We start from the raw sequence: 26,859 nt of genomic DNA on the forward strand, positions 1-26,859 counted from the left end.
ACACCAGCCGCCCAAAACCAGGCCTATCTATTCCTTCATTGCTCCGTTAGGATCTTAACACTCCTATCAATTTATGCCCTTTGATTCACAATTTCAGCTTCTGGAAAGTTTTTCTTTCCCCAACCATTTCCTCCTTTAGCCCAAACCATCCCCCCACCAGGGGCCCTTGATTACTGTCACCCTAGTGAAGACAACTTTGCCAAAGGTTTGTTCTGCTAAGGATAATTCACATTTTGTCATCTCCTCCTATCCTCTTCCTCTATGTTAACAAAATACAGATTGAAATGATATCTTGGTAGTTGCTCATACTTTCCCTCAAAATAGGAAGAGGACTAAGTGTTCTGACTAATAGGGCCTTCATTTTAAGGGGAAAATGAAATAAACAGAAACAGTAATTATATTAACTACGGTTTCAGTGAGCAGAGCTACACAGTCTTTATGAAGGTGTCACTAATATACAGCTGATGAGCCACAAAATCCCTGTAGATTCCATAGTGGTAATGTGCTTGGTTCTAGCTCTTATTTGTAGGACTGGTCCTGGCTTTGATTTATTTTGTGCTTGTACCACCCTATGCCTCCGTTTGTCCCTCTTTCAACCCCCAACACATAGAAAGCACATTCCTGTCTTGGCCCCTCAGTTCCTGCTCCTCCTCAGAAATCAATTTCCACTCATTCACCTACCCCGTTATCTATAGGTCTTGGGCTTAATTGTCACCTTCTCAGTAAAATGTTCTCTGGCTACTCTCTTATAATATGATCCCCTCTAACTATTATTTTCTAATCATACTACTCTGATAGTTTTCTTTCAAAAGTTTTATTATACTAGTGTAGTTAATATTATATTCATATGAAGGATAACAAATTATGCCCCTGTAGGGAAGGACAAATAATTTTCCCTCTAAGCTTCTAGGTCCTTAGCTGAGACATTCCCCCCACCACCACTGTAACAAAAAGACAGATTGATAGGAAAAACAATTTTTTAAAAAATTATCTACTTTCTGACCAGAGACCCACAAAGATATGAGACTTACAAGGCAGCCACGTGATTGAGTCTTAAACACAACTGGAGCTAAGGAATGGAACAGGGCTCTGAGGCTTCAAAGTGGAGGAGGGCAATTCACGGGGAGGTAAGAAAATGTACTGAGAGCCAAGTGCGCCTTCCCAAGCAGGTAAGTCTCTCTAATGAAAAAGCTGTCTCTGGTAATGGCTCTCTTCCTGGTACAGCCCCCCTTTTTAACGTAAATTTCCCTGACAAAAGGATAACATCTACTCTTCTTTCAGAGCTTTTCCCGTGTCTGAAGTTTCTCAAAATAATTAGCTCAAAATAAGCCTTCTGCCAGAGGCATATTTTGGGGTGGTGAAGGGGAGCATAATATACATCCCATATGTCTCTTTGGCAGAAGGCTTATTTTGAGCTGATTATTTTGGAAACAGCAGACACAGGAGAAGCTCTGAAAACTGAGTAGAAGTTACTCTTTTTGTCAGGGAAATTTACATTTATAAGGGAAATCTCCACGTGTGCGAGTGTCTCTGTCTCTGGACTAGGAAGAAGAGGATGACTCTAAATCACCAGCAGCTCTCATCGGTGGAGAAGGCTGGACTGAAATTTACGCAACAACCATGCCCATGTTTACTGTGCTTTGCTTGGTGACCTACCATAACTGTCCCCCTCAACATCTTTTTTTTTTTTTAAAGCATCTTTTGCCTTTAGCTGAAGATAGTGTTTAAGGTGATAGCTTTGGCTATCTTGGGGAGCTTCTCTATTTTCCTAGGTCTCTCTCAGGTACATAGGAGGTGCTCATGTTACTAAACTTGTATTTGTTTTTCTTTTGTTCATCTGTCCTTTATTATGGGTGGTCTCAGCCAAGAACTCAGAAGGGTGGAGGGAAAATTATGTGTTCTCTCCTACACATATACACGTGACTATCTGCCTCCCCCACTGCTCTGCAATCTACAACTGAGCTGGCTTTCAATCACTGCTTGTGCACTGAGTGTATAAGATAAAGAACATCCCTGGGAAGAGTCCAGTCCCGTTTTATCTTTATCCCTATTACCCTACTGATCATCACATTATCTTTTTCTTTAAGGATCTTTCAGGTTTCTCTCTTCCTTGCCTTGCCATGACCAGCAGCCCAGGTCAGGCCCCTAGACCTCAGACTTCATACCATGCCCCTTGGTTTCTTTTCCTGCTCTCTCATTCCCCTCTACTCCATCTTTCCAGACTTTGATTTTGACATTTTCTCCCACTGCTCTGACAGTTCCTCCTTTTGAACTCACATCATGTTCATTCTTGCCCTTTTCACACTCAACCATTGCTCCTTCAGTGTGCATTTGCTTTATCTGCCTCCAGGGCCTGTGTCAAGGCCCGTGTCTTAGGGCCTGTGTCCTAAACTTCTTCTGCAACCTCTCGGCTGAAACTGGTACCAGGCACAAAGAAGGCACTTAATGCTTATTTTATTGATAAAGAAAACCAAACAAGTTGATACCAAGGCGATCTACCTTACACTCAGAATCTCTCCAACCAGGCAAGCAGGTTTAGGTCAGAAAACTTCCTTTTTTCCGTTAGGAGCCACGAGCAGGCCACTCCAAGATGGGCCACTTTGACATGAACCTTATTTTGAGTTAAAAGCAATCCAAACCCAGGGGATCAGGAAAAGCTCTTTACCTCCCCCTCAACAGCCTGCTTTAACAGGAAGAGAGCTATTAACAAAGATGCCTCCTTACCTCGGGGACTCATCTGCATAATAGGACAACCTTTGTTTTCTAAACATCTCCTTTCACCTTCACCTACTGGTTTTCCTCCCCTTTGTGTCCTCAGGCTTCTACTCCTCTCTTTAGCTTAAATAAGGCTCAGGTTGCCTCACTGTCTTTGGTATTTCCTTGTCTGTGTAGATTCCCCTTAGGTTTTAAATTTGATGTTCTCCTGTTAATCTGTCTCATGTGAATTTGATTTTTCATCCGGCTAGAAGGACCTGGGAGGGTAGAAGAAATTCTTCCTCCCCAACAGTTGGCATAGTCGGCAGGATACTTTAACTCACTAGATGGACACCTCTTGCCCTGACACTGACACAGTTAAGAGAGCCTTGGGACATCTGACATTCAGCCAGCAGAAAGTGAGATTTCTTATCATGTCAGCCTCAAAGAATCTCTGCCTGTAGAGTCCAATGGAATAAGGATGGTAAGAGTCCTTTTTCTCTCTTTCTAAATTTAGATTAGCAGGAGAGAAAATCTTTGTGGGAAATATTTGTCCTTGAGCATAGTGATTCTGGAATTTAAATAGAATACTCTATATGGTTACTGATCCATTTCCTCCCAGAGATGGTCTTTGCTTTCTTTTGTCTATATCATTTGGTACACACATCAGGTAAAGCCTATTGCTAAAGGGACATCTTAGAAGACAAAGCCACAAAACTGGTGGGCATGGGCTGAGCACTTAAAAGTTATTAGAATTGGGTGCCTGGGTGGCTCAGTCAGTTAAGTGTCTGCCTTTGGCTCAGGTCATGATCTCAGGGTCCTGGGATCGAGCCCCACATTGCTCCTGCTCAGTGGTAATTCTGCCTCTTCCTCTCTGTCTCGCTTGTGATTTTTCTCTCTAATAAATAAATAAATACAATCTTTAAAATAAGATAAAATAAAAGCTATTAGAGCATTCACCACAAGAAGACTCCCATGACAGGATCAGTCAGTCACAGAATGGGTTACATTTTCACTAGGTCACCTGCCAACCTCAAGAAAACCATGCATCAGAGTATACTGTAAAACAGCCCAGTCCCCAACCCTGTGGCACCTCCTTCTTAGATATAGTGTGTCTCTAAGAGACCCAAGACCTAGCCAAGACTGTTAACGAGTGAATATTTTTCCTTTCATCTTATTCTATGTCCTAAAAGCTTGGATATATGACCATTGAGAACACTCTCTTTGGTCTCCACCATCCAGAGTGTGCTTACCAGGGTACACCTTGGTGGTCAGTTAAACAGACTGGGAATGGAACTCAGATTCTCTCTGTCCAGCTGTGTCGGCTCCCCAGGTGTTTGACTTGAGAGGTTCCAGTCCAGAGGAACCTTTGTCATTTCAATCCTTGTTGTTTGTTAGTGCTGGAAAGTCCCATTACAGTATCACCCACCCCATATCACAGATTAGTAGGTCTGTGACTAGAAGCATCTCACAATTTTGTGGGAGATTGGAGATACCGTTTTCATCACACCATCCTTACTGTTTGTGCAACAAAGGTCTTTGCTTTCTTTTTCTTTTTTTTAAAGATTTTATTTATTTATTTTAAAGAGAGAGAAAGAACATGAGCAGGGGAAGGAGCAGAGGGAGAGGGACAAGCAGACTCACCCTGAGCACAGAGCCCAATGTGGAGCTCGATCTCATGACTCAGAGATCATGACCTAAGCCAAAATCAGGAGTCAGACACTTAACTGACTGAGCTACCCAGTCATTCCAGTCTTTGGTTTCTTAGACTAATTTTGGGAGTAAACTTCTGGATCACAGGGACAGGTCACCCTTGCCCCCCCCCCCTTTTTTTTTAAGCATTCAAAATCTTTTTAATAACAAGGCAGGATCTGGGGTTAGTTTTTGTAGCCTCGGCTGGCCCTGCGGCCTCTGGCACGCTCGAACTTCCGGCCCTTGGATCTCACGTAGGGTTTGGTGTGGCTGTGTGGGGTTCCTGGGGCCTTGCCAAAGTGTCTGTACACCTCTTGGCCCTTGCGTGGACCAGAGAGTAAGACGGTGCCACAGCCCTTGGGGGAGTCCAGGGCCAACTGATAGAAGGTGAGGATCTTGCCTCCAGCTTTGAGGATGCGGCTCCGGGCACGGCTACTCACGCGCAGTGCACACACCTTCAGCTTGGGCGCCTCCTGGACACGCACATCATCCGTTATAGTCTCTACAACCACAGCTGTTTTGTTTTCCCGGCCAGGCAGTTTCATCTTCCGGATCATCCGGGAAAGGGACAGAGGTGGCCGGTTGGTGCGACTCATGAACAACCTCTTCCACACAACCTGGTTAAAGGTAGAGTTGGTTCGTCTGGCCAGACACCTGTACAGCTTGACCAACAGTCTCAGGTAGATGTCCTGGCTCTTGGGCTCCTTGCGCCAAACCTTTCGGTCCTTGTTGTGGCGGATGTCGACTCCCATGATGGTGCCTCCTGCTCAGCCAGGTCCGGAAAGAAAGAACCCTTGCCCTTTTTGAATGTATCTTGCTATTAATAGATCCTACTCATTAATGGCCAGACAATGGAACCTTTAAATTGGCTATATATTTTAAAAATTTTTTAATAAAGATTTTTATTTATTTATTCATGAGAGACACAGAGAGAGAGAGAGAGAGGCAGAGACACAGGCAGAGGGTGAAGCAGGCTCCATGCAGGGAGCCTGACGTGGGACTCGATCCCGGGTCTCCAGGATTGCCCTGGGATGAAGGCAGGGGCTAAACCACTGAGCCACCCAGGCTGCCCTAAATTGGCTGTATTTAAAAGAAAAATATACTTTATTGAGAGCTCTCACTTGTCTTATTAGTATAATGGCTAGTCTTAGAGACTGCCTTGATAAGATAAAATCACAGAAATTAGACTTAAGAATTTCTTTTCCATATAAGATTTACAGGGAGCACTCAGGTTCTCTAGGTTCAAAGTATACATGTCTTCATGTAAATGCTCAAAGCCAGGAAATGAATTTAACAAAAGTATCTGAGACTGGCAATAAGGCTTGCTTTGCTCCTACTTCCAAGGATTGATAATCAGGCTCTGCCAGCTTCAGGCATTTCAATGCAACCTCCTTTGCAGATATATCCTAGACCCTCTACTACAAAAGAATTCATGTCTCCTGGACTGCAGCAAGGTGTTTTAGATTATAAAGCCCTTTAGCCTCCACTTTGAAAAGATCCTACTAAATTTATAGATTAAAAAGAATGACTATCACAAACCCTCTTCACAGGAAATAGGACCAAAATTTCTCTTAGGCCCTCTTACAAATGATCTGCAAAAGGCCATTATCCAGGGATAATTAGAAGCCTACATTGAATTATGAACCTAGAAAGAAGGGTTAAAATAAAAAAAAAAATAAATAAAGAAGGGTTAAAATGCTTTGTTAAAGCTTAAAATGTTAAGATGCTTTACAAAGATAAAAATCTTTTGATTCTTATTTTAGTTAAAAACCTCCCTAATAAAAAGAAGCAAATTTAGTTAAAAAGATAAATCAGTCCTTTGATATCCAGGCTATAATCTAATTCTTAGAGGAATTATTAAAAACAACTCTTTGTCTTACAAATCTCTACAAATCGAGAAATGCAACTCCAGAAGCCAGTCAAAGAAAGCCCACCTATCTTTCTTTACCAATCCCCAAACTTCACCTATTCCTCTCAAAATGTTTATGGATATTATGAAAGATCAGGATATTAAAAAAGAAAGAAAGAAAGATCAGGATATTAAAACAGTTGTCCTCTACTTTATAAAAGGTAAGTTTTAAATCACAATTGCCCTGTAACTCTGGGGAAAAAAAACAAACAAAAAATTTTTTGCATTCTTCTTGTCTCTTCTAAATCATAAGTCTTTAAAATGTAAATACAGGGGCACTTCGGTGGCTCAGTGGTGGAGCATCTGTCTTTGGCTGGGGTTGTGATCCTGGGGTCCTGGGGATCAAGTCCTGCATCTCTCTGTGTGTCTCTCATGAATAAATAAATAAACAAAATCTCTTTAAAAATAAAATGTAAATACAGCCCACAATTACCTGGAACTGAAGAAAAAAGGGAAAAAGAAGTTTTTTAAAAATACAAACTTCTAGAATGGCTTTGGTATTCCAATTCTAGCACCTTTCATAATAGACAGATATGCACCAAATCTCCACTTTGGAGAAAATGTGGATGTTTTCTCTGCCTTTGTGATGTAAATTTCCTACTCCCATCTTCTCTAGGACCTAAAATCCATTCTTTTTATTTTTTTTAAAGATTTTATTTATTTATTCAATTTATTCATGAAAGACACAGAAAGAGAGAGGCAGAGACATAGGCAGAGGGAGAAGCAAGTTCCCTGCAGGGAACCTGATGTGGGACTCGATCCCAGGACCCAGGGACCAGGACCCAAGCCAAAGGCAGACACTTGGCCACTGAGCCACCCAGGTGCCCCGAGCTATTCTGTGAAATATAAACAATTAAGGAGAAGTTTAGAGAAAAGTACCCCCCCCAAAAAAAAAAGGTGGGGAGAGGTATTTGGAAATTGTGTCTTTAATATCCCTTCCACAAATATTAGTAAGAACAAAAGCTAGAAGACTGTTTGGATTTTGTCTGTCTATATATGTCATAAATGTTGAATATTTTCTCTATCTCTGGATGGTATTGTTAAAATTAACTTGTAGAAGAGCTCTATTTAGTTGGGTTTGAAGGCAAGGGCTTTTAAGAATTGAGCATTCCATTCCAAAACTCTGAAAGATAGAAACTCAAATTTTTTTTCAAGTTTATGTGATCTGGGAAAATACTCAGTACTAAGACTAATTTAAGGTTGTTGGTTTAATTAAAATAAAATTGCCGCGAGGCCCTATAGCTCAGGGGTTAGAGCACTGGTCTTGTAAAATAAAATTGCCTTTAGAGTTATGCGTTAAATTTAAGACTTTTATCTGTGTTTAAGGAAGGTCAAATGGGTTCTTGTATCTGTTGCAAATTTGTCAAAAATATTAGAATAAGGGTTAACTTTGTCTAATGCCTCATGAAGTTTTGTAGGTAATCTGAACGTAATTGTTAAGAACAAGGAGATTAAATAGATATAAATAAGACTAAAAGATTTATAGGTAAACTTTTGGGTAGCTTCCAAAACGTTTGGCAACCTGAAATTTTGGAATTTTCCTGAGTCAGATGATGAGCTGAATTTGTTGAATATCTGCATAATTTCCAAGTAAGATAAAATAACGAAACATTAAATAATAAACATAGGTCTATTTTTGTCTTATTGCAGAGAAACTAAAAATAAATGTGGTTTTATTAGTAAACTTGCCATGTGATTTAAGAAACTATACAATGTGAGGCAGTCCAGGTGGCTCAGCGGTTTAGTGCTGCCTTCAGCCCAGGGCTGAAGATCCTGGAGACCAGGGATCAAGTCCCATGTCGGCTCCCTGCATGGAGCCTGCTTCTCCCTCTGCCTGTGTCTCTGCCCCCCTCTCTCCTTCATGTGTCTTTCATTAATAAATAAATAAAATCTTAAAAAAAAAAGAAACTATACAATGAAAAAAATGCTTGTTTCTAGAAATTATGAAATGTATTCATAAATTTGCTAATCTAAAGAATGCTGGTATAACAAAAGTTTACAGTTGCTTAGTATTAATTTTCACTAGACTCTAAGGTTCCTAAGAGTTAAGAATTGTAATAAATATATTTAAGACTACTAGAAATAATAAGAAAAACAATTCTGTATGTAAGAAAAGTAAGATTTGTGTTTTGGAGAAAAAATATGGGGAATGGGAATACATTTTTTGATGAGGGAAAAGAAATTTTTGTCCTAAAGTGAGACTGATTATTTAAAGAAGGAAAACTGGGCAGCCCGGGTGGTTCAGCGGTTTAGGACCAACTATACAGCCCAGGGCCTGATCCTGGAGTCCCGGGATGGAGTCCCAGGTTGGGCTCCCTGCATGGAGCCTGCTTCTCCCTCTGCCTGCGTCTCTGCCTCTCTCTCTCTCTGTCTCTCTCTCTGTCTCTTATGAATAAATAAATGAAATCTTTTTGAAAGAAAAAAGAAAGAAAGAAAGAAAGAAAGAAAGAAAGAAAGAAAGAAAGAAAGAAAAAAGAAAAAAGAAAGAAAGAAAGAAAGAAAGAAAAAAAAAGAAAAAAGAAAGAAAGAAAGAAAAAAAAGAAAGAAAGAAGAAAGAAAGAAAGAAAGAAAGAAAGAAAGAAAGAAAGAAAGAAAGAAGGAAAAAAGGCAAACTATGAATGTAACTCAGGAAAGTTGAAGGTTTATAAAGAGGGAATCTTTAAAAGGGAATTTTGTGTATGGTTAGTACTTGTTAAAACTAGAATAAATTTAAGTGAGTAAATGGGTTTTAATGTCAAAAATACACTAATGCAAAGTTAAAATTCTTGTTTTCTCTTTGTTAAAAAACTCAAAATTTTCTTAAACTATTGATCTGCTCTTAATAAGATATTGTAAATGTTTTTATCTTTAAAGTTATCTTCCTACAAAACAAGGATTTTATAGCTCGCCAAAATAATTTCCTATGTTTATCAAGTGCTATGTTATTATCTTGAAGTGTTGTATGTCAGAGAAATAATCACATTTCCTTGCCACCTGCATCATAATGAACTCTAACCAAATCTTTAAACATTACCATTTTTAACCGTTATCATTTACAGTCACTGTTTTACACTGATGCCACTGCAAACGTATTTCATCTTCAGTGAAACTCATAGACAAGATTCATATAAACTCATAGAAAAGGACAAGTTTCTGATAACCTTAGGATCATAAACCTGAACTAGGTAAGAATTTCTAAAACTAGGGCAGCCCTGGTGGCACAGTGGTTTAGTGCCGCCTGCAGCCCGAGGTGTGATCCTGGGGACCCAGGATCGAGTCCTGCATCAGGCTCCCTGCATGGAGCCTGCTTCTCCCTCTGCTTGTGTCTCTGCACCACCCCCCCGAATAAATAAAATCTTAAAAAAAAAAAAGAATTTCTAAAACTAGTGGAAAAACTGGATTCAAGCAAAACAAAAACATGGGACTGAATGAACTGAAGATGATAACTATAATTTTTTGCAACTTTCATTTAAAACATTTCTGACTTTTTTAAATGGTTTGTTTTTCAAGATTAAAGAAATCTTTTCTCTGAAGCTAACTGACCTAAAATAATTTGATAAATTACATCATTATAAGCAGTATGGAAATATAGCAGGAACGAATTCTCCCTACCTGAACCCTCCAGAATTCAGAAACTTTGTTAATATTCTTATACTTTCTGGCCTTAAGGCTGTTAAAAGTTCAATCTAGAAATTCCTTACAAAAAGTTCCAGCAGGAAGAACAAATATTCTTAAAATGTCTCTACTACTCAAAGAATCCACACATTTAATGTAATCCCTATCAAAATACCAACAGCATTTTTCATACGGCTAAAACAAGTAATCCTAACATTAACATGGAACCACAAAAGACTCCAAATAGCCAAAGCAATCTTGAAAAAGAAGAACAAAGCTGGAGGTATCACAATCCCAGATTTCAAGATACACTACAAAGCTATAGTAATCAAAACAGTATGGTACCGGCACAAAAGTAGACACATAGATCAATGGAACAGAATAGAAAACCCAGAAATAAACCCATGATTATATGGTCAATTAATCTTTGGCAAAGCAGGAAAGATTATCCAAAGGGAAAAAGTCTCTTCAACAAATGCTGTTAGGAAAGCTGGTCAGAGACATGCAAAAGAATGGAACTGGATCACTTTCTTATACCGTATACAAAAATAAACTCAAAATGGATTAAGGACCAAAGTATGAGACCTGAAATCATAAGAGTACAGAGTATCTTCAAATAGAAGAGAACACAGACAGTAATTTCTCTGACATCAGCTGATGCAACATTTTTCTAGATGTGTCATCTGAAGCAAGGGGAAAAAATATAAAAATAAACCATTGGGACTACATCAAAATAAAAAGCTTCTGAACAGCAAAGAAAATGATCACAAAACTAAAAGGCAACCTATGGAATGGGAGAAGATATTTGCAAATGACATTTGATAAAGGGTTAGTACCCAAAATACATAAAGAACTTCTACAAATCGGGGACCCCTGGGTGGCTCAGTGGTTTATTGCCTGTCTTCGGCCCAGGGCATGATCCTGGAGTCCCAGGATCGAGTCCCACATCGGGCTCCCTGCATGGAGCCTGCTTCTCCCTCTGCCTGTGTCTCTGCCTCTCTCTCTCTCTCTCTCTCTCTGTGTTTCTCATGAATAAATAAATAAAATCTTAAAAAAAAAAAAAAGAACTTATACAAATCAACACCTAAAACCCAAAAAATACGATTAACAAACAGAAGACATGAACAGACATTTCTCCAGAGAAGACATACAGATGGTCAACAGATACATGAAAAGATGCTCAACATCACTAATCATGAAATGCAAATCAATACCACAGTGATATATCAACTCATACCTGTCAGAATGGCTAAAATAAAAAACACAATTAACAAGTGTTGGCAAGGAGATGGAGAAAAAGGAATCCTGTGCACTGTTGGTGGGAATGCAAACTGGTGCAGCCACTCTGGAAAACAGTACAGAGGTTCCTCAAAAAGTTAAAAATTAGAACTACCATATGATCTAGTAACGGCACTACTAGGTATTTACCCAAAGAATATCAAAACACTAATTTGAAAAGATATATGCACCTTTATGTTTATTGCATCATTTCTTACAATAGCCAAATTATGCAAGCAGCTCAAGTGTCCATTTATAGATGAATGGATAAAGAAGTGGATACAGGGATCCCTGGGTGGCGCAGCGGTTTAGCGCCTGCCTTTGGCCCAGGGCGCGATCCTGGAGACCCGGGATCGAATCCCACGTCGGGCTCCCGGTGCATGGAGCCTGCTTCTCCCTCTGCCTGTGTCTCTGCCTCTCTCTCTCTCTCTCTCTCTCTGTGACTATCATAAATAAATAAAAAATTAAAAAAAAAAAAAGAAGTGGATACACACACACACAAAACGGAATATTACTCAGTCATAAAAGATGAGACTTTGCCATTTCCAACAACATGGATGGAGCTAGATGGTATAATGTTAAATAAAGTAAGCAAGTCAGAGAAAGACAAACACCATGTTCACTCATGTGTGAAATTTAAGAAACAAACCAAAAGAACAAAGCAAAAAAGAGACAAACCAAGAAACAGACTCTTAACTATAGAGAAAGCAAAGAGGATTTAAAAGAACCTACATGGTCACAATCACTATTCTTGCAGTGCTTATGTAAATAATTAGGCCAAGTTTTTAAAACTAGACTTATTTTGCAAACAAATGTTCATTTGGTTATTTTTGGTAGAAATCAGGGTGATTATAGAGAGACAAAATATGTTTGAATAACATACCTGTATAAGTACTAGATTCTTTTTTTTTTTTTTTAAGATTTTATTTATTTATTCATGAGAGACAGAGAGAGGCAGAGACACAGGCAGAGGGAGAAGCAGGTTCCATGCAGGGAGCCCGATGCAGCACTCGATCTCGGGACTCCAGGATCACACCCTGGGCCAAAGGCAGGCGCTGAACCACTGAGCCACCCAGGGATCTCTAAGTACTAGATTCTAATATTTGTTATAAACAAGGCTAGATCCTGACTTCTAGTTCCCCCAATGCCTTGCTGCAATTCTCCAAACTAAGGTGTTTTTTTTTTTCTTTTTCTCCCTCCTTTCTGAGTTGGATTAGAACTAATGTTTCCCTTTTCCCAAAGCCCTACAAGCAAAATATGAACGACTTGATATAAACTTAAGAGAAATCCCCGCAACAGCTCATGTGTAGATAGTCCTCATGCCTGCTATTCTATGGGCCACTCAAAGATCACCAGGGACACTCGAACTACACACCAGGAAGTTCTGGTACCACTGCCCGCTCTCACTCTGTCTGAACGTGCTTCAAGCTTGACATCTAGAAATCCCTCCACTAGCTATCCTCAGAACTCAAAAATGGGTTTATAATTTGATTCAATCATTAACCATTGCTTTTCTTCCGTTCCCATAGAAATGCCTATTGTTGAGTACCTGATTACTTGAACCAAAGGCCTAATTTTGAAAACATATCTGCATCACAGTGGAGATGAAATGAACCTAGCTGAACTGACCTATGGTCAGGACTAAGACTGGTTCATTGAGATGGACAATTTACCAGCTCAACTTTTACTGTGTGAAACTTCGGGAAAGTTTCAGAGGAGCGAACCATAGGGGGCAAGGGTAGGTTGCCCCAAGATAGGCCCCTTTGGCACGAATGTTATTTTGAGTTAAAAGCAAATAACCCCAGCAGAAAAAAAGCTTTTTGGAAAAAGCTTTGTACCTCTCCTTTAACTACCTGCTTATACGGGGAAGAGAGCTACTAATGGAGATTCCTCTTCACCTAGGAGACTTACCTGCATAATAGGGTAATCTTTGTTTTCCAAACATCTCCTCTCACCTTTCTGATAATGATCCTCCTTCCCTTTGTATCCTCAGACCCCTACCCTTCTCTATCGCTTATATAAGCCTCACATTGCCTCACTATCTTTGGAATTTCCACTTCCATGTGGGTTCCCCTTACATATGCTATTAAATTTGATTTCTCCTGTTAATCTGTCTCATGTCAATTTGATTCTTGTCTGGCCAGAAGGATCTTCAAAAGCAGAGGAAATACTTCCTCCCCAATGGTCCACATGATCACATCTACCCATTTCTCTCTCATTTCTTAAAATCCTACAGGCTCTAAAGATCACTTCCAGCCCCTTCTCAGACAACCCCAGACTACATTAAGCATCCCTTCATCTGCTGATATTTCTTGGCATCTATTCTCTGTACCTGCACTGCCTAATAAGGTAACCACTCATCCTGTGTGATTGTTTAAATTGAGGCGTGCTATAAATGTAAAATACCTAGGGACCTTAAAGACATAATACAAAACAAAGAATGCAAAATATTTCACTTATAATTCTTATATTCATCTCATGTTAAAGTGGGCATATTTTGGATATGCTAGGTTAAATATTTTTCCTCCTCAACAAATATATAGGTAAAAATAATTTTACCTACTTACTATATTTTATCTACGTATTTGCTATATTAGAATGAGTTTCCCCCAGTTTTGAGATGTAATGAACATATTATTTGTTCTTTTTTTTTTTATTTATGATAGTCACAGAGAGAGAGAGAGAGAGAGGCAGAGACATAGGCAGAGGGAGAAGCAGGCTCCATGCACTGGGAGCCCGACGTCGGATTCGATCCCAGGTCCCCAGGATCGCGCCCTGGGCCAAAGGCAGGCGCTAAACTGCTGTGCCACCCAGGGATCCCTATTTGTTCTCTTTTAAATGTGGTTATTAGAAATTATAGAATTGCCTATATGGCTCATTGATGGCTCATATTATTTATTCACTGGACATTGTTCTTCTACACCCTCATTGGTTTTTACTCCTGTGCCTTGACCTGTTACTGTCCTTTTTCTTGAGATGTGTGATTTCTTTGTGTAACTGAAGATCATCCTAATAGGCCTATGGTTGGGCACAGTGATAGGATTCACCATTGCTAAGGACGATCACAAATTGTCTTCTCAGAGCATGAGAGCTGTAAAAGGCACTTTGAGGCTGAGCCCAGGTAAGCGCAGCATACACATGGAGTTCTCATTCTCAGTACACTAAAGCCCACAGTTCCTCGGGCTCTGTTCAGAGCTATTTGTTAGCTCCTTGTTGCTGCCAGCTGCTTGTTGCTGCCTAAACCCCTGGAGCTATTAATAATTCCAGGGGGCTATTAATCAGCCTATTGTTTCTTAAGGTTATTTGAATGTTAATGAGAGATTCCATCTGGCACATCCTGAATCTCTATTACTTAGGGATTATCAGAGTTCTTAGTGAAGACATTGCAAAACAAAAATTTTAATACTATTGTTCTCTAGGAGTTTTGCCCTTCAAAAATTTTTTTTCTTAATTAGATAATGTGAATCTTTTTTTTTTTTAAGATTTATTTATTTATTTATTCATGAGAGACACAGAGAGAGTCATAGACATAGGCAGAGAGAGAAGCAGGCTTCCTGCAGAGAGCCTTATGTGGGTGGGACTCAATCTCAGGATCCGGGATCACTGCCTGAGCCAAAGGCAGTTCAACCACTGAGCCACCCAGGCGTCCCTGTTCTTCAAAATTAATTGGACAAATAACAGGAGAATTTTCTAACACAGTTCAGTTATAATACAGACCAATCCTGTCACATAGAACTTTCTCTGATGATGGAAATTTTCAATATGGTAAGCGCTAGCAACATGTAGCCATAACATTTTAATAAATGTATATTTACATGAGGGCAGCCAGGGTGGCTCAGCGGTTTAGCACCGCCTTCAGCCCAGGGTGTGATCCTGGAGACCGGATCGAGTCCCTTGTCAGGCTCCCTGCATGGAGCCTGCTTCTCCCTCTGCCTGTGTCTGTGCCTTTCTCTGTGTGTCTCTCATGAATAAATAAATAAAGTCTTTAAAAATAACTAAATAAATAAATTTATATTTACATGAAAATACACACATGGGACTAGTAGCTAGATTTTATACAGTGCCATTCTATTTCACATTGTCCTAAAAAAATATTTCTCTTCAATCTAAAAGTAGAGATCATGAACAATAAAAATCAATGAAATAATAACAAATAGGGCCCCTGGGTGGCTAAGTCAGTTGAATGGCCTGCCTTAGGCTCAGGTCATGATCCTGGGGGGGGGTGTCTCTGCTCAGTGAGGAGCCTGTTTCTCCCTCTCCCTCTGCCTGCTGTTCCTCCACTTGTGCTCTCTCTCTCTGTCAAATTATAAATAAAAATCTTTTTTTAAAATTTTTTTAAAAGATTTTTATTTATTTATTCATGAGAGACACAGGCAGAGGGAGAAACAGGCTCCATGCCAGGAGCCCGATGGAGGACTTGATCCTGGAACTTCAGGATCACGCCCTCAGCCAAAGGCAGGGGCTTAACAGCTGAGCCACCCAGGTGTCCCTATAAATAAAAATCTTAAAAAAGAAAAAGAAATAATAACAAATAGCAAATATGTACCATTTCAATTCTAGATGATCGTTTTTATATTTAATTAGATTAAGAATTAACAATATTTTTGTTATGGTCTAAGATCTCATATTTGATTTTTTAAAGGATTTTATTAGAGAGAGAGAGAGAGAAATCAAGAGCAGGAGGGAGGGGCAAAGGCAGAGAGAGAAGGAGAAGCAGAATTATCACTGAGCAGGGAGCCCATCATAGGGCCCAATCCCAGGACCCTGAGATCATGACCCCAGCAGAAGGTAGACACCTAACCAATGGAGACACCTGGCGCCCCTCATGTTTAATTTTTTAAGACTATTTCTCCATTAATTTATTTCAGGTACAGTGATTTCCCATTTGCCCTTGCCCCCACACATGCAGCATCCCCCATTATCAACATCCCCCACCAGAGTAGTACATTTGTTATCATTCATGAACCTATAGTGACACATGATAACACCCAAAGTCCATAGTTTACATTGTGGTTCACTCTTGGTGTTATATATTCCACAGGTTTGGACAAATGTATATTGACCTGTATCCATCATACTATAAAGAGTATTTTCACTACCCTAAAATCCTCTGCTCCACCTATTCATCCCTCCCTATACTCTAACACATGGCAACTATTGATCTTTTTATTGTCTCCATAGTTTTACCTTTTCCAGAATGTCATACATTTGGGGTCATAGAGTATATAACCTTTTCAGATTGACTTCTTTCACTTAGTAATTTGCATTTAAAATTCTTACATTTCTTTTCAGTGAGGAACAAAATCCCATTGTCTGGCTATGCCACAGTTAAGGTATTCATTCATCCTACTGAAGGACAACTTGGCTGCTTCCAAGTTTTGGCAATTATGAATAAAGCTACGAAAAGCAGCCATGTGCAGGTTTTTGTGTAGATGTTAAGTATTCAACAATGCTGAACAAATAACAAGGAATATGATTGCTGGCTTGTATGGCAAGGACATATTTCATTTAAAAGAAACTGCCAAGTTATCTTCCAAAATGGCTGTACCATCTTTGTATTTTCACCAGCAATGAGTAAGAATTCCTGTTGCTCCACAGCTTCATAACCACTTGGTGTTATCACTATTCTGGATTTTGGCCATTGTAATCGGTGTGTGGTGATTTTTTTTTTTAAGATTTTATTTATTCTTTAGAGATACGGGCAGAGGGACAAGCAGGCTCCCTATGGGGATCCTGATGTGGGACTCAATCTCAGGATCCCGGGATCATGACCTGAGCCAAAGGCAGATGTGCAACCACTGAGCAACCCAGGTGCCCCTATCATCTTGGGTTTAATTTGCATTTCCCTGGTCACAGATCACACAATGGGGCTTTTTATACTCTTATTTGCCATCTCTATATATTTGGTGAGGTGTGTGTTAATAAGATCTCTAATCCATTTTTTAATTAGGTTTTTAAATTAGATTTTCTTATTGTTGACTGTTCAGCTTTGTTTCCTAATCTACTATAACCCTAAATTTTTCATGTGACAATTAAAATAAATGTCAGTAGAAGATATACTAAGTGAATTTGATTTTATGTTCATCTTGGGTAACAGGTGCAGGCTTTTCTCTTTATTTTATCATGTTCCAAATCCTCAAGTTAGGATTGTCAACACTGTCTGCTACTTGAGATAACAGCAAACAGCAATCTGAGTTGACAGCCAACGATTCCCTGAGAGGTGGGGAGCAGAGTGTGAAGGTGAAGCATAGAGCACAGACAGGCTCTAGTAAGACACTGCTTTCTGAATTTGCCACATCCTCCTCCTTTCTTATTCTGCTTACCCCTATCTTAAAAATGGCCAAACATCTGAGGGAGGCGCTGAGCCTTTGATGATGATAAAGATGGTAATGATGAGGGCAGTGGGGCGGGGGGGGGGGGGGGGGGGGGGGGGATGCCCAGTGGTTTAGCACCACCTACAGCCCAGGGCCTGATCCTGGAGACCCGGGATTGAGTCCCACGTTGGGCTCCCTGCATGGAGCCTGCTTCTCCCTCTGCCTGTGTTTCTGCTTCTCTCTCTCTGTGTCTCTCATGAATAAATAAAGTCTTAAAAAAAAAAAAGGCGGTGATGATGATCATCAATAGTACTAGAAGTAACCTGCCAACACAGTCCTCACACTGTGTGGCAGGTACTAGCAAAGGGCTTTCCATGTTATCTTTTCTAACCCTCAATGATCTTGGGTTGTTCTTGGTCACAAGTGTGCAATGGGCCTTCTGGTGGGGTGTTAAGTTGCCAGACATGATGCATATTGTCTTTACAACTGATCAGCAGAAGGTCTGGAATTTAGGAGCAGGACATGCTCAGTGGCTCAGGGCAGCAGAGACTATAATATTCTCTCCAGTGAAAACAGGGAAAGTTGGTGTTATATGCCAAAAGCAAAATCAAATCATAATTGTTACCTGTTTTTCTTATAACTTACAAACCAGAACATCTGATGTGAAAAATTAATTAAGGAAAGTCCACATCTCCCCAAGCCACCACTTTTTGTTTTAGTCAGCATCAAAAGAAGCAAACTATCCTAAAGACATATCTATCTTGGATTTTAGACCTTCAACTTTCAACTCAATGTTGAAAAAAGTAAAACTTTAGTAACTACATAAACATGACTAATTTTTTCCATTTTGAGCCTCAGACCACAAAATGCCAGTGTTGAGAATAAGCCAGTCCTGGTAGGATGTGGGTCTGTTGGTAGGAAGCCACACCCAGCAACCAGAAATTTATTATGACTCCAACCAGTTCATTTGAATAAGAACACTGTCATTGTTGAACAAAACCAAGTAAATTTATAATAAAAATGTATTTATGGAGGAGTTTCAAGTCCTTGGATTTAGCTAGATTAGCACTACTAATTTAACAGCATTTCTTGAGATGCCTGGGTAGCTCAGTGGTTGAGTGTTTGCCTTTGGCTCCAGGCATGAACCTGGAGTCCCAGGATGGAGTCCCTGCAGGGAGCCTGCTTCTCCCTCTGCCTATGTCTCTGCCTCTGTGTGTGTCTCTCATGAATAAATAAATAAAATATTTTAAAAAGTAATTTAACAGCATTCTTCCTTACATTTTTTGATTATGTACATATGAAGTCAAAAGAGAACAAACCAAAAGAGAAAAAGTGGAGAAACCTAGACCTAGAAGGAATCCAACATTTGAAAAATCTGTGTCAATTCTTTTAAAATAATGGAAAATATGAAAAATTCCTCTTTAACAATATATTAGCCATTTTACCTCTCCACATATTCAAACTCATCTCTCCACAAATGAACACATTATTCTCTCCTATTGTCCCACTGATTCTTAAGCAGGGGCAGTTTTGTCCTCCCCAGAGCTCATTTGGTAATGTCTGATGACATTTTTGGTTGTTACAACTGGGTGGGGGGTGCAACCATCATCTAGCAGGTACTGGGGAGGGATGCTGCTAATCAACCTACAGTGCACACTGCACCCACAACAACACAGAATGACCCATCCCCCATGTCAGTAGTGCCTCAGTGGACAATCCCTGCACCACAGGGACACGGCAGGGAACCAGTATTTCAGGAGGGGTTTGAGATGCAAGAGGTTTCAGGAAAGACCATCTGCTGCCTCGATTAATATGCTGTGGGGTTTTTTTTAAAGATTTTATTTATTTATACAGAGAGAGAGAGAGGAGGAAGAGACACAGGCAGAGGGAGAAGCAGGCTCCATGAAGGGAGGCGGAACTTGATCCCGGGTCTCCAGGATCACGCCCCAGGCCAAAGGCAGCACTAAACCACTGAGCCACCCGGGTGCCCAATATGCTGTGTTTATGCCAGAGCCCATTTTGGTAAGCTGGTCAACCAGAATGAACTCTGCAATTTGTGAGTTGAGAAAGAATATTTCAGATTGTGAAGCTACTGACCTGCTTACAAACATTAACATGCAACTTTCAGAACGTTAAGACTCTCAGAAATAGGGCAGCCCGGGTGGCTCAGCCGTTTAGCGCTGCCTTCAGCCCAGGGCGTGATCCTGGAGACCGGGGATCAAGTCCCACGTCGGGCTCCCTGCATGGAGCCTGCTTCTCCCTCTGCCTGTGTCTCTGCCTCTCTCTCTCTCTGCATGTCTCTCATGAATGAATAAATAAAATCTTAAAAAAAAAAAAAGACTCTCAGAAATAATTTGCAGTCTGTGGATCAATGTTTGTAAGAAGACTGTTGCTAACAAAAACAATACAGAACAGGTTCCAAGCTATTTGAAACTGGAATACGTCTCACCCTATTTCTGCATGACATCATTTTCACATGTTAAACCTTGTCAAGAAAATGACTTTCCAAACCTTTTTATGATAATCATTTTGCAATATATGTGTATCAAATCAGCACATTGCACACCTTCGACTCACATGAGGTTATGTGTCAATTATATGCCAATAAACTTGGGGGAAAAAGAATTTTCCACGTTTATTTTAGAAGACAAATAGAGAAGCAAGTAATTATTCTCATGGTTCTGAAGGCACACAATCCCACTCTGGAATACCACTGACACTATATGGATAAACACAGGACACGTGACGACTGTCATGCACCCCCAACCTCTCACTCTCTTTAAAGGAGCAGTGTACTCACAGGCTCGGTTCCGGGTTTTGTATGTGCAGGTGTAGAGGCTGCAGGGCCTTGCTGGCATGAACGTGGGGATCTGGAATCTTCTCCAAAGTGACCTGCATGGAGAGGCTTGAAGAATGGCCCTCAGGCTACTCATCACCACCATGATTAGCCTGAAATCTTGCTTGGGGCCCCAAATAGCTTGTAGGAACCTAATAACCTAGAGGCAGGAGGACAGAAGAGGGAAAGCTGTAAACAACTGAGATTGGCCATCAAGTGGAAACCTCTAAACAGAATAACATTCAGACTAAGAGTACACACGGCAGGGGAGGGAGGTGGGAGGGTGGGGCTGAGGGGGGAATGAGTCAATAGTTTATCCACTTCTCTTCCTCAAATTTATTCGTCACCTCACTGGCAGGATCTGGATGACTGATTCAGGAGCCCTGCCTTTCCTTTAAGGTTAGCAAATATTAGAGGTCGAGAGACATCATCTTTTTATACACAAGAATGTAAAGACTGCTTATAGTAATTTCTTAAAATTAAAAGAACATTTACTCCTTGAAATCCAAATTAGATATCCAGCATGGTGTTTACATGTAAGAAGTAACTGAAGATTAAAGCTCCTGGGTAAAAAACAAAAAAAAAAAAATCAATCTGTATCGGATTGCTTTTAAAAAACACAAGGATCCATCCTCTCAAAAATAGTCATGAGCAGTTTTGAAATCTAAGCTTAAATACTGTGACTCTGTCAGTTGTATGTATGACACTATATCCCTTGATCATGGGGGAAATGGAGGTTAATCCTGAACTAATCTGTAAGGAGATTCAATGTGAATATTCATGTATGACTGCATTGATGACCCCTCTACCCCTCACAGGTCCCAAGTGAGAGTCTCAGGAGACAATGATTTCCATGGTCTTTAGAAATTACAATATTAACTTTCACTGTTTCTTTCTGCCATACTCACCCCCTAATGCTTCTTCCACTTTTCCTGAAAACTCCCATCCCTATAGTAAGTGAGCAAACAAGGTCAGAAACGAAACGTTTTTTCCTGATTATACATTCACTGCAGTATAGATTTCAAAGCGTTTGGGGTGATTATTTGAGATGCATTCTGGCAGTTGTTACGTACACTGCTTGAGCAACTGTGAGTGAGGTTTGACTGCGTGGCCCTGTGCCCTGGTGCTGCTGACCTCAGCCTCATGTCCACCCCTTGCTCTTGCCTGCACAGCAGCCACATGGACTCTGTTTCTTCCCTCTCCCAAAGCTCCCTCCAGCCTAAGGGCTTGTGCAGATGCTCCTCCTTCCCTGGACCACTTGTCCTCCATCTGCACCTGGTTAGTTCCTTCCCTCTCCTCAGGTGTTCCGCTCCAGCATCACTTCCTAAAACCTCCCCTGACCACGGGCTCAGCCCAGCGCCCTCTTCACCTCCCTCACGGTGCTTCTTGCAGTTGAACACCTCCTCAGGAACATACATTGTGATGCCACCTCCCCAGCACCCCAGCCCCGTGGCAGTAAGGGCCGTGTCTGTCTCGGCCGCAGCCGCATCTCTTGGGGACACAGGGCCTGGCACATGATGGCTGCTCAGTGACCTGGGCACACTTCCTCGGTGATGGAGATGTGCATCCCGATTTCAAGGACTGCAAACTGTGAAGTGGTGGCCAGCATGTTCTTGGACAGTAGGAAGGGCTCTCCCTAGAGGCCACCATCACCCAGTTGTGGGGTTACTTATACTTCTGAAACACTTTTAAATGCTTGCCGTTTCAGACGAGGGCCTCGCATCCCCACCTCTCAGACGTGAAGGACCCCCAAAGTTCTCCCCGACCTGCAGGGGGAACACACCCAAAGATGAACCTAAGTTGGTCTCACAGGGATGGAAATTCTGCTGTAAATGCTTGTACTTCTGCACTGATTGCTATTTCCTTTGTTCCAGGAACCATGCTGGGGGCTGGGATGCAAAGCAGAACAAGGCACGAACTGGACCCTCCACGTGTGCAATTCATTTCTCCCCCTTGGAGCCTCCTGAAATGCACATCATATGGCAAGGAAAACCATCCAGGACTCCTCAGGTTCTGCCTATGGCCTACCAGAGGCCTCTCAACTGTCTGGCCGTGGTGGTGGGCAAGCGGGGGCCCAAAGTCACAAAAAGAAAAATTATGATCCCTAGCAATGCTGAGCAAAGAGGCAAATGTTCTTATTTCACCCTTCCCTCCTTCACTTACTTCACTGCTTGTAATTAGCCGTGAACTAGCTCTTCTCCCCTGTACTGCTGCCCTTGACTCCGCTAGATCTGAGCTAGAGAGAAGGCTTCACCCAAGGGAAAGGAGAGAACAAAAAAATCACACCTGAGCTGTGTCCACTGAAAGCAGGAAGCAGAGTTGCTTCCTATTAGGGCCCTGAAAGGAACAAAGGAGGGCTCCGGGCAGAACCCTTTCTAACCAGCAACAAGCCATGTGTCGGGACAAGTACTGTAAAGTGTGGCAAGTAGCCAGCCTCTTGGCCCGGTGCCATGCACTCTGTTGCATGTATCACTTTGCCAATGAACACACCGAACACAGGGAGCAAAGACGCATGGTCACTACATTAACAGGGACCAGTCAAAAGTTCCAAATCTCATGGAGGCTCCTCACCTGGAGTCATTAAACCAGAGACACCTAAGGTATGTCTGTACTGGGATCCCTGGGTGGCACAGTGGTTTAGCGCCTGCCTTTGGCCCAGGGCGTGATCCTGGAGACCCGGGATCGAATCCCACGTCGGGCTCCCGGTGCATGGAGCCTGCTTCTCCCTCTGCCTATGTCTCTGCCTCTCTCTCTCTCTGTGTGACTATCATAAATAAATAAAAATTAAAAAAAAAAAGTACACTTTTCAAAAAAAAAAAGTATAAATCACTTTTATTTATTTTTACAAGCATACTTATATGTATATATATTTTGGGGGGGGCATGTCAGTATGTACCTTTTTTAAGACATGCAAAAGTCTGACTCAGGATTTCAAACACAGACTGATAATAAACTTTCAAGATATTATCTTGATAATGCCTTGAGCCAACTAAAAGTCCCTCATTTTCAAATACCTTCATTAACCGAATTAACTGAGCAGGCTTAAGGAATGATGGACCATTGACTACCTCATTTCAGAATCTATTTCCTTTTTTCCCTTAATTTTTTACTTTGGCAAACTGCAAATTTGAACAGTGGAAATACTGTAATAAAACCACCTATGTAAATAAAAATTAAAAAAAAAAAAAAAAAAAGGGATCCCTGGGTGGTGCAGCGGTTTAGTGCCTGCCTTTGGCCCAGGGCGCGATCCTGGAGACCTGGGATCGAATCCCACGTCGGGCTCCCGGTGCATGGAGCCTGCTTCTCCCTCTGCCTGTGTCTCTGCCTCTCTCTCTCTCTCACTGTGTGCCTATCATAAATAAATAAAAATTTAAAAAAATAAATAAATAAAACCACCTATGTACCCAACACTTTATTTCAACAATTATCTGTTGGTGGCCAAGCATGTTTTATTTATACCCTCCCTCCTACCTCCCCTCTCTGTATAACTTTGAAGCAAATGGCAGACATCTTAGAAACCTGTCCACAATTATTTTCCATAGGAAAGTATCTCCAGGGATCCCTGGGTGGCGCAGCGGTTTGGCGCCTGCCTTTGGCCCAGGGCGTGATCCTGGAGACCCGGGATCGAATCCCACATCGGGCTCCCGGTGCATGGAGCCTGCTTCTTCCTTTGCCTGTGTCTCTGCGCCTCTCTCTCTCTCTGTGACTATCATAAATAAATAAAAATTAAAAAAAGAAAAAACCACAAATAAAAAAAAAAAAAAAAGGAAAGTATCTCCAAATTAATTTATAGTTTCTTCTCCATAAAAATCATCTGTAGGAATTAGCCTCTGGTGATAGTTTATGGACAGAATATGAAAACTATCAATTTTCCAAAAATAAAAATATCACAAAAGCCCTGTAACCCAACACTTCGTCAGTGTCCACCTACCCCTTCATGTAATCATTTCACTTTCCTCTTGATATCTCCACCCTAATCTTGGATGAGAGCTGGTATCAAGAACTGTATGCTTCTTTCCAGTCTTATAAGACTAACTTATAAGACTTATAAATGATTGTGTGACTTATCATTTCAGATCAGCAGAGTAAAAGGATTACATGAACTGAAATATCTAAGAGGAAGGTTTAATGTACACCTTTCATCTTATGCAACAAAGAATCCAGAAACAGAGGAGCAGGAGAAACATGTGTTTAGTAACACAGTACAAGAGGTGACTGCAAAGGGTGTAAGGGTTAAGAAAGCTCCCAGAAAGAACTGGTAAGTGTTGTGTAAAGGAAAGTTATTATTCAAATTGAGTTTGCTAAAATGCTCCCCTTGCTATAAAAGGAAATACTAAGAAAATAGAAGGCAGTTTGGGATGATTTTTAATTTCATGTTTTTCGTTTTCTTTCTGAGACAATACCATCAAACAATTCCAACTCCACAGTTTTCTCTCTGATAAAATCAATTTGACAATAAATTGAAATTTTAATTGCTAAGAGGCACGGGGAAACCGTGCCTGAATTTTGTGCTTCTTTCCATTGACTTGTGTTCCTGAATTGAAGCAAAAATGAGCGATTATCTCATGCAAAGCACTGGGCTGGGTGAAGATGGAAAAAGTCATGTTTTCTCCTCTACCCCACAAGCCTGGCTGGATGAAGATGGAAAATGTCATCTTTTCTCCTCATCTTTTCTCCTCATCTTTTCTCCTCTACCCCATAAGCTTGCAATCTATAAAAAAAGGTTACTAAACAAGTAACCTTTCTTGGTTTTTTAGTTACCTTTTTATCGTATAGTAAAATATGCATAATATTCATCATTTTAACCTTTTTCAAGCATACAATTCGGTGGCATGAAATACATTCATGATGATGTTGTGTGACCCTCACCAGTATCTATACCTCAAACTTTTTCATCATCCTCAACATAAACTCTATACCCATTCAACAAAAACTCCCCATTCCTCCTCACTCTCCATCCCCAGCAACCTCTGTTCTACTTCTGAGTATTTGCCTATTCTAGATAGTTTATTTAAGTGGACTCATACAATATTTTCCCTCCGAGGCTGGCTTATTGCACTTAGCATAATTAAACAAATACTTCTTAAAGGCCAGATGCGATGACAGCTCTGACTTAATTCAATAAGAACGTAGAGGGCAGAGGCTCTAAGTTTCAGGAGGGTGGGGAGCATCTGAACCATGTGTTCTAGGAGAAAGATAATTTTAACAGGAGGGAGAGGTGGGGGGGGTAATGTCAGGGATTATGAGGACATTTCTGGAGGCAGAGGTATTTAGAAGTCTTAAGAGGGTAATTAGCATTGAAATGGACAGGACCTTGGTTTTATTCAGTAATCCCAGTGTTAGAGGGAAGTTGGCCAACATGTGGAAAAGGACTCCTTTATGTTTACAATCTAGATAGAAAAAGAGACATAGTAACTCCCAGGAAGACAATAAGAAGTACAGGGATACTCAAAAGAAGGGACTTGCTCTTTTGTCCTTCAAAAGAAACATTGTAATAAAACACAGCAGAAGGCATGCTTAACTGCCAAGGGAGTTGTACAGACAAGTGGCCACGTGCGTGGCCCTGTGTAAGGGCCTGTATGGGCATCTGAGGCACGTAAGCATGGTGCCAGAGAAGTCTGGGTGAGTGATCCTTGGTCAAGCTCCACAGAGCCAGAGCTGTGGTCATGCCTTGGGGCAATGCCTCGCACTCTGCAGTCATGCTGTCTGTGCACAATGCTGGGGCTGGTGGCTGATGACACCTGGCCCAGAGAAACTGTCTCCTGCCTCTCTAGGGCTAGAGGTACACAAAAGCTCCAGAGTGCCTGCTATCACCTCGCCCTCTCCTTCATCCTCCTTTACAAAATCCACTCAGTGGTGGGTTGCATGTAGTGGTATGGAAATCCAAACCTCTGTCTGTCTCCTAAGAATGCTGCTGACCTCGCTGCAGTGGACACAGACGCTGAAGATAACTTTTTGTGTGTTTAGACAAAAAGAAAAAACCCTGTTTTGTAACAAAGCCAAGTGTAGCTGGCTTCCCACCATCCAAAGTCTGTCAGGAATATGTGCTAAGGCACTAGCCACACAGATGCCCAGATGACACACAGTTGAAGGTAGAACTGGATGGGGATTTGAGATTAACTTGAAGAATAGCAATTTCCTAGACTGGAACACCCTCAGGTATTATTCCATATATACAGGACAGTTTCTGACAACTCCATGTGCAAACACAGGATGGAACGGAGTACGCAGAATGGAGCTGGGAAGTCAGTGACAAGATTCCTTCAACCATCCTTCGTTCAATCCATCACTCTTTTATCATTTCATTCACCAGGACATCAATCAAACATCTATTAAATGCCAGACACTGGGGCAGCCTGGGTGGCTCAGCGGTTTAGCGCCGCCTTTAGCCCGGGGTGTGATCCTGGAGACCTGGGATCGAGTCCTGCGTTGGGCTCCCTGCATGGAGCCTGCTTCTCCCTCTGCCTGTGTCTCTGCCTCTCTCTCTCTCTCTCTCTCTCTCTCTCTCTCTGTGTGTCTCTATGAATAAATAAATAAAATCT

The 26,859-nt window shown here is 41.1% G+C and overlaps 1 protein-coding gene and 1 pseudogene across 6 annotated transcripts in view; both read right to left on the reverse strand.

Annotated features, from left to right (window-relative positions):
• Positions 1 to 26,859, reverse strand: part of CA5B (carbonic anhydrase 5B) — a 133,051-nt gene that overhangs the window by 28,983 nt on the left and 77,209 nt on the right. For all 6 annotated transcript variants that reach the window (XM_077888847.1, XM_077888852.1, XM_077888846.1 and 3 more), the window contains one exon: positions 20,282 to 20,477. In XM_077888847.1, coding sequence (XP_077744973.1) covers positions 20,282 to 20,477 — 196 coding nt within the window. The remainder of the gene's footprint in view (positions 1 to 20,281; positions 20,478 to 26,859) is intronic.
• LOC144308994 (large ribosomal subunit protein eL18 pseudogene) lies at positions 4,522 to 5,153 on the reverse strand (annotated as a pseudogene).

Source organism: Canis aureus, chromosome X, assembly GCF_053574225.1.
Source record: "Canis aureus isolate CA01 chromosome X, VMU_Caureus_v.1.0, whole genome shotgun sequence".
NCBI classification, from domain to species: domain Eukaryota; kingdom Metazoa; phylum Chordata; class Mammalia; order Carnivora; family Canidae; genus Canis; species Canis aureus.